We start from the raw sequence: 9,197 nt of genomic DNA, 5'->3' as shown, positions 1-9,197 counted from the left end.
ACACACACACACACACACACACACACACACACACACACACACACACACGAGTGTTAGTAGTTGTTGATGATGTAACTTTGATAACAAAGCAGGCGCTGTTTGTGAGCAGTGTCCGAAATTAACTTTCTGACTCACCTGCCAAGTTGGCTGGTAGCCAAGCAGATTTTTTTTTTTTTGATAACATACATCACAAATCTTTCTGGTTGGGGTTACAAGGCCTGCTGGTATAGGGATGTTAATCATAAACCGTAAACTAACAATAAGAATTTTGACTGATTCATACCATCAGTTAAACACTATAATTAACCCTTGTGTTGTCTTCCCGTCGACCACGCTATTGTTTATCTGGGTCAAAATGGATTTAACTATGACATTAATGAGATTAATCGCAATTCAATATTTTAATTGTTTGACAGCACTATTTATTACATGATATGGGTCAAATGACAGTGATAAATGATGTTTACATCAAGTAATAACTGAATAAATGGGTATGTAAATGTGACTGAAAGAGATAATTATATAGTTACTCAAAATTTGAAGTTGTTTCATCTCTGATCTGGCGAGTGTGTGTGAAACTCACCAACCACCATGATGTTGAACTCCAGGCCGACCTTCATGGTCTTGCGCCTCATCTGGTCCAGCACCGCCTCGATGCCCACGTAGCCGAACAGGTCAGTGCCTCGGATGAAGCTCATCTGCAGGCCTGGCCCCGATTGGCACAGCTCCACCTTCACCTCCGCCTCCAGCTCCATCTCTTTCTTCAGTTCTCCTTCCTCCATTCCCTTCTCCTCCGTCTCTGTACGAGCCTCCTCTACATCTGGCATGGAATTCTCGGTGTTCATGCCGGCTGCTTTTTCTCTGCACTTGCCCTCATCTTCTTGCTCTTCCCCCATGATGCCCCTCTTCTTCTCCTCACTCTCCTCCATTGGGCTGAGCGGGTCTGTCTCCAGCTCTCCCGCAGTTTCTGTGGGCAAAGAAAGAGAAGATGGTCAGAGAGACGTTACGCTACTGGTTTGGCTTTCTGGAGGTTCAAGTTGCAACAATAATCACTGTCTTACATTTTACAATTGAAAAAGATCTCAATGGTGGACACACAATGTCATGAAGAAACTGTTTCTAAATTACCCCAATCCCTTTCATCCGTACACAAACATTACACATTCTTTGTGGTTTTACAACAATCACACATGTGGTTCTCCAAGGCCAACACAAGCATGTTCACACACCAACACATTATAGGACTTAGCTGGTCCATATGTAACCCTTCTTCTATCTCTGAGTGTTGCTGTAGTCTGGTCTGTGCTGTAAGAGGATTACACGACACTGACGATCCCCCTGGGAACTTGTAGCTGTGCGTGTGCGTGCGTGCATGCATGCAGTACGAATATACTCTGTCGTCTGAAACTAACACGTCTGAGCTTTTTTGTGTGTTTCTGAATGACTTAACGAGCTATAGCATTTTACAGGTCCTTACTCTCACAGCACACACACATGCACACACACACAGAGGCTTTTGGTTAGTGTTAGTCCACTCCACATGATCTAATCAGCTATAAATATCCAACTGAACAACCATTGGAATGGAACTAATCCCCATAAGTCAGAATGGAGAAGGGCAGAGACACAGAAAGTTTTTTTTTTTATGCTCGATTACATGTTACACTCTACTAAAAATAATATGAATTTAGCACATATGGACATATTGGTTGCATTATTGCAAATGTAGGAAGTGTTTGTGTGGACCATTAGGGATTAAAAGTCAATATAAAGTATCTTACACATATGTTGACCATTGTTGTATTAATGTGTCTCTTGTGAGTTCCCCTTTACATGGACCTGTATCACACACTATGAGATGAACAGAGCTGAATGAACAATTCAAAATGTTACAGCATATTACATCATAGTTTAGTTTTACTAATTTGTTTGCCTCTGAGTGATGCAGGCTTATATTTCCTAAAATGTATAATGTTACACTAAATGCCATGAAAGATGTGATACAATATCTTTGGCTAATAAAATGAACGGTATGTGGCTCAAAATGTAACTGTAAAGACAAGAGCACAGAAATACTGTGGAGACAGAGACACGTAGAGGACAAAGGAGTCCAGGGAGTTACTGGTGAGTAGCAATGTATGTGAAAAGAAAAGTGTCCAACCACAGGAGAAAGAATCAACCCTGGTGTTTACTCAGGGCGGCAGAAATACAAAAGAAAGGCAAGAGAGAGAGATAGAGAGAGAGAGAAAGAGATTGGCTTTTCCTTCTCATATTTATTCATATAATAGAACATTATTGATCACAAATGAGTAGATGGAACTGTCTAGGTGAGAATCCAGCCAACCATACCCACCCCACCTTCTCTGACAAGTACGTTCATTTCATTATTCCATCTGGTTTGCAATTGAATTGAATTGAATTTAGTTATAAAGAAGCCAAGTTAAATACTATGGAAATATTATAATCTAGAGCTATGTTTCTGATGAACATTTTGCCTAAACTGAGTTTTTACACACACACACATCCCCTACCAGTTTGATATAACACAATTTTATACAATGTATATAATTAGGGGGTCCCCGCTCCATCTCGCCATTAGTTTGGGGGTCCTTGGCCTGGAAAACGTTGAAGACCCCTGGTATAGGACATTATTTTAAGGCTTATTTTGTAATTTGTAGCTATGTAGATCTTTTAAAAGACACATATCTGTTGATAAAAATATACCTTTACAAGTTGTTATGTCTCGTACATTTGCCCTTCTATGGACACAATGTGCAAAAATTAATAATCCAGGCTAAGAACCTGAGGGAGGGACCTGAAGAGATACAGATGAACAACCAAGCCAATTCAACATGCTGAAATGGATGGGAAAAAAGCTGTATGCCATGTTTTCCTTGCTGTTTCTTTTAACATTTGCAGTTGCAAACCAATTTCCCCCGAATGTGTCAACAACATTGGTTATGAATTTGAATGTTTTTGCAACAAACTGATGATGATTGCAGAGAGGGCAAATGTTGCAACCTCACAATATAACAATATAAGTTCTAACCTGATGTTTCCCCAACATCCTCCGCCAAACACTGTGTAAACAATGTCATGACAAAGATCTGATGATGACAAAGAAACAGTTCACCTAAGGAACCAAGCAGCAGCGGCCTCGCCTGCTGAGTTCTTTAGACATGTAAATGCTCTTATGAATATTAAAATATAAACCTGGGATTGGTTAAGTAGGGGGAGGCTATCAGCCGTCACATGTTGAAACATTGGGGCTGAGAGAGGGATTGTTCTCTCAAAAAAAATCACATTTACCAAAAGGTTCAAAGGCACAGTGGTATGTCATCATTCATCATTATGGTTTTACCAGAAAGACCTTTGCATTGACGGCAATATTCATGTATCATCAACACTCTAAAAGAGACACAATCACTATTCAAAATCTTGATCTAAAGCCATAATGACATTGCTGAAACACCATCAGGAGTGTTGAGAAACATGGGGATTACATCACTTCATTCTGTTGCTGTGTGAATGGGGCTTTGGTCTGACTCCCCACCATGACATGCCCAAGCCAAACTCACCTGGTCTTGTCATCGACAGACCATGACAGCTCAGGTGCCTACTCTACCCAAGGCCTTTTTAGTCATGTTCAAACTATTATGTACAACATGTCGCCCAACATACAGCCCAGGTGTAGTCCACTCCAGAAAAGTGGAGGGAGTAGCTGTGTGATGAATGAAAAAGAGAGCTTCAGAGAAACGTTCAACCCCAGCAAACCAGAAAGTTTCGAAATATAGACATGACAAATTGTTGGTTTGATTGCGCCCTCAGAACGAGGGTTTAAGTTGATGTTAGACAATCTGACAAGCACTTTGTTTGAAGCAGTCTGGGACCTTTAGTCAGACTCTCTACAATGACGTGGCCCGGCCAAGCCCAGCTTACTCTAACATCGTCAATGACAGACCAAGATGAACAAAAACTATGCCAACTGAGTTCTTCGGGGCTTTTTAAGTCCCATACGGCTTGACCTGGAACTGAGTGGAGTTCCAAATGGGTAGAACATTTCACAACAGACATATACGCAACTAGAGTTTAAGATGAGGATAAACTCTGAAGTAGACAGAAGTAGTAGAAGTACTGAGCTGGCAGAAGCTCACACCAATTACTTTATGAAGCATGGCTCTACACCTACGTCTACAGGGATCTACAAGTAGGAAGTCTCTGGCCTCATAAATCAGTAGATCTGTGGCTGAGTTGCACAATCTCCGACGGGACAGTAGTTTTGTGACATAGCCGCCGCACTACAACGACAAAGCTTGATTCTTGAGAACAGAGTACCTCCGTTTGCAATCTTTCTTTTTCACATGGTATGCATGGATGAAACTATTTGAATACATTCCGTATCTGTGTAGATCAAAACGAGCATCAGGAGAAATATGCATGAAGTCGAGCCTCTCTCAACTTGATCCTGTAACGCCGCCGGTCACCTTTTAAAGCTACAGTGCGTAGTTTCTGTCGCCCCCATGACGAATTCTAAGTAATGACAACAACACCGTGGCATCCACATGATACAAGCCTTCCGTAATCGTGCACCGCCCCCACCCCTCGTAGACGCAGTTGCTAGTAGCCAAGGAGACACGGAGGATTAAAAAAAAACATGATGGAACATAGTCATACTGAGAAATCTAGAGAGAGTTGATAGCCTGATTAGCTTTTGTAACAGCTCATTTGGCTTGAATGCAACAGACATTCATTAATTTCAAAAATGTTACGCGCTAAAGCTTTAAGTCTCTGTAGCTCAGCGGACGCCGTATAGATTCCCTTATATAAAACCAATGACCAACACAACTTCCTGTTGATGTCCTCAAACAACACAGTTGACAGGACATACAACCGTCATAGTGATCAAAGAAAAAGGAACAAAAAGAAAGTGTACAGAGACGTCTTTTAGGGTTTTTTGATGACATGACTTTGGAAAACGCAATGCTCATTTTTCAGTTTTCTGATGTTTTATAGACCACATGATAACTTTATTAATTAATCAAGAAAGACATCTGTCAATGAATAAATAATGGAAACAATTGCTAGTTGCAGCCTTGCTGTATGTACTATGTGATATATGGGGAAAGTACTGTATATGTGGGGAAAATACTTCAATAAAGAGTCCGTAAGGGTCTGAAAATAACAGCAGGTATGCGTGATAGATAGTCTAGGAATAAATAAATGGATACAAATCCAACATATGTGATATATTGCATAAATATGGATTTTTATTAGTATACTTGTATTGTAACATATGGAACAAAAAAAGTGGTATGTGGAAAAGTGAGTGAAGCAGTTCATTGAGAATGTGCTTGGTATTCATATACAGACACCCCAGCATACATGTGTTTGAAAACTTAAAACACCTTGTTAACAAAGCAGCAGTTCTAGCACTTTCTGAATCTTGCAAGCCTCCGTGCACTTCAGTTTCTTTGAGACTGACAATTAGGATCTCTGATTAAACACTCAGTAAGAAGCCAGCCGAGGCCTAGCAACCCTCCCACCCCCATCCTGAGCGCCAAAGTGGACCAGTCCTGTCAGCTTTCATTGTTAGCCCAGAGGAGCCTTCCCTACCAATATCCATGGGGGATGAGAGACACACACAAAATCCTACCTTCTCTCATTCACAAAAGCCAGCTGTAGGCCTCCTTGGTCGGCAGTGAAGAGCTCTCTGAAAAGAAGAACTGCCTCTGCGTTCTAAACTCCTCTTTCTGCAAAGTTTGTCCGCCGTGATGGTCCTGCACACCGTCTGTCAGTATCTCTCTCCCTCTCTCTGGTGAGTGTGGGGAGTGGAGAAAGGGTGAGAGGCCAAAAAAAGAGAGTGAGAGCGCGGGGGGCTGTTGGTGGCTAAAAGCAGCTTCTGGATCCATTCACATGCAAATGGTCCAAGAAGCTTCCACTAATCCCTGAGAGGAGAAGGACTACGCCTCCCCACTCCCCCTCCCCCGTCGGAATCATTTACCCAGCCGCGGCCGAGCTGTCAGTCAGCGTGGGATGGAGCTGCAGGCCAGCTCCAAGAGGCTCCGTAACTGACCTATAAAACCAATTAGTTGACTCCAACTGTGACTCCTTAAAGGGACATCATGGGACTCCTTCGCTCTACGTTCACATCCCCTACCTTCTGCTTTTATCACTTCCTATTCTTGCTTTATCTCCACCTTTTTGACCGTCCAAAGTTTTTGGTTATAACTGAGCACGCAGCCCCTGGGGTTTGCCTCCCAGGCAAATTGGTGGAGGTTTTTGGGACTGCATGCAGCATTAAAAAAGACCTGCAGACTATATATATATATAAATACTGTATCAAAAACCTTTTTGAATCATTACGAATTAAACTACTATTTGAATTACTCAGTGTGAAAACGTATGTTCCAGTCAACTTTGACCACTTTAGCTGCTGCTCGAGGCACATTGCTGCACCACAATACTGCACAAAGTGCAACCTGCACAATTGGTTTGTTTACATACAGTATTTATCATACTATTTAGGCATTTGCACATTTTTGTATTCCCAACTTGTATATATTCAAATACTTGTTCTTGTATTTTATTCTTATTATTACTATTTCATGTTTATTGTATTTACGTATATTGTATCCTTAGCTGTGTGACGGATTTTGCTGCTGTAACACCGTAATTTCCCATTTTATTGGAAGCAATATCTATCTATCTATCTATCTATCTATCTATCTATCTATCTATCTGTTTCCCCTGAGCACCAATTAAACCTCAAATCAAGCAGGGATGCTCTTCAGCGAGAGAGAGAGAGAGAGAGAGAGAGAGAGAGAGAGAGAGAGAGAGAGAGAGAGAGAGAGAGAGAGAGAGAGAGAGAGAGAGAGAGACAGTTTACTCTGCCTTCTAATTTTTCTCATTCTAGTTTTGTTGTTTGCTTCTGCCTTTGTTTTCTTTCTTACAATTCACCATAGACTTCATATATATTAATATTAACGTCTATGCATTTGACACTAGAGATTTTACTGTATAGTGATTGATTGATTGATATCCTGTTTTTATTTTAATTTTTTAAATATTGAATTTTTATCTTAAATGTATTTACTTTAGTTTACTCAATGAATTGCATGTACGTATTTCTTCTCACATTATTATCCTTGATGCTTTGGCAATCAAGACATTATTATTCATGCGAATAAAGACATTTGAAATGAATTGAATTGAGTAAGAGAGAGAGTGTCCATACCCTCTAACGTTCTAACGCTGGGTTTTACCGGCTGCTTTTTCCGCCTGCACCTCCACTACGGCTCCGCGAGAGTGAAGTCAAGAGTCGGACGGAGATCTCCTCTGCTAGTCTAGAGGTCCAACAAGACCCATCTTCAAAACCAGATGTATTATAAGACCAACAGTGTCAGACTTCGTCCATGGCTGCCAGCGGCGTAACGAGCTAACATGGGGCCCTAAAGCAGGACTATCAAGGCGGGGCCCCCCCTACTACAGCACGTAATGACAGCACAATGTACATGAGTAGGCTACCGTGAATAGGACAGGATAGGATCATAGAGACACAGCAGATGAGATGAGATGACTAACAAAATCAGGAGTAGCCTACGCACACGCAACAACAAAAACACTGGTGAATGCGCACCATAACACACGACAAAACACACGAGGGCCGTCCCTCCACAATTTCACGGCCTTTTTTAAGATTGTTGCGGGCCAAAATGCCTGATGTTGAGCCAGCTTTTGTCAAAAATTGCAATAAAGGGCACCCAGATAGCTCAGTGGGCAGAGCAGGTGCCCATATACAGAGGTTTGCTCCTCGACACAGCGGGTCCAGGTTCGAATCCGGCCTGTGACCCTTTGCTGCATGTCTCTCCCCCTCTCTCTCTCTCCCCCTTTCACATCTTTGGCTGTCCTCTCTGTCTAATAAAGGGATAAAACCCCGAAAAAGTAACTTTAAAAAAAAAAAGACAGAGAAACGTGTGTTTTCTTTTGTATAGTTGTTTAAACATAAAAGGAAACTGATATATACTTTTAAATAGTACAGGAACCATATCACACATTCATACAGAGGCTGCTGGAAAAGCTGCCACCTGCTCATCAGATAAACATTCACACACACACACACACACCGATGGTGCAGCATCGAGAGAAATTCAGGGTTCAGTGTTTTGTCCAAAGACACTTCAGCATTGGACTGCAGGGGCGGGGATCTAACTCACAACCTTCCTATTGGTGGGACACCTCTACCACCGGAGCCACAGCTGTCAAACCAAGTGTCAAACCAAGTGTCAAACCTGCACTGCCTGCACTGCAGTATAATTCTACTGAAGACACATGCTTACACATTATTCACCAACATGTAAACGGCTGGATGCGATCTCAGCTACCTGGTTCATATTTACAGATGATTTCATCACTCTATTACACAAACTGATCTGCCACTAATCTTTTAACTCAGAAATAGGTGAAATGAAGGCTCATCATGTCATGTATGTACCATCGTGTACTGCTCTTAGATAGATAGATAGATAGATAGATAGATAGATAGATAGATAGATAGATAGATAGATAGATAGATATTGATCCCAATAAAATTGGAAATTATAGTGTTCCAGCAGCAAAATCAGTCACACAGCACAGAATATAAATATAAATGAAATATTAGGATACACTATACATGCATACAATATACATGAATTAATAATAGGAGAAAATACAATAACTAATATTTGAATATATTGTACAAGTTGGGAATGCAAAAATGTGGAACTGCTTAAATCGTAATGATCAAAGTAGCAGCAGTATGAGTATGAGAAGCAGCATAATGTTTATTACTTGCATGATATTGTTAAAAAACTGACATTGCAACGCCCCACCCCACCCCCCGTGATCTACGTGTTAATAGCTCTATTAGAAAAAAGGGGTTAAAAATCCCTGTTTAACCTAGTACAAATGACTGACTAATATACTGTTATATCATCTGTGCTTACATAATAGAGATTTCAATAACTTGATGCTCTTCAACCCTCGTGTTGTCTTCCCGTCAGAATTGAAAATCACTTTTGTTCACGCTTTTTATCGTTGTTTTTAACTTTTTCTTACGTTTTTGTCCTTTTTTTCCACACTTTTGATGCTTTTTGTCAATGTTTGTCACTTTTTTGGAGTTCAACACTACGTGACACTAACTTATTAACTTTAGTTTT

The 9,197-nt window shown here is 40.9% G+C and overlaps 1 protein-coding gene across 3 annotated transcripts in view; it reads right to left on the bottom strand.

Annotated features, from left to right (window-relative positions):
• The window catches only part of septin12 (septin 12), an 80,267-nt gene that overhangs the window by 19,693 nt on the left and 51,377 nt on the right, over nt 1-9,197 (bottom strand). For 2 of the 3 annotated variants that reach the window (XM_032536873.1, XM_032536875.1), the window contains one exon: nt 584-967. In XM_032536873.1, the coding sequence (XP_032392764.1) occupies nt 584-967 (384 nt within the window). Of the gene's footprint in view, nt 1-583; nt 968-5,653; nt 5,928-9,197 lie in introns of those variants that run through there. The other variant, XM_032536874.1, reaches the window with a different exon arrangement.

The sequence above is a fragment of the Etheostoma spectabile genome, chromosome 15, assembly GCF_008692095.1.
Source record: "Etheostoma spectabile isolate EspeVRDwgs_2016 chromosome 15, UIUC_Espe_1.0, whole genome shotgun sequence".
Classification (NCBI taxonomy): Eukaryota; Metazoa; Chordata; class Actinopteri; order Perciformes; family Percidae; genus Etheostoma; species Etheostoma spectabile.
Note: the sequence above shows the minus strand (reverse complement) of the source record. Positions and strands in the feature narration are given on the sequence as shown.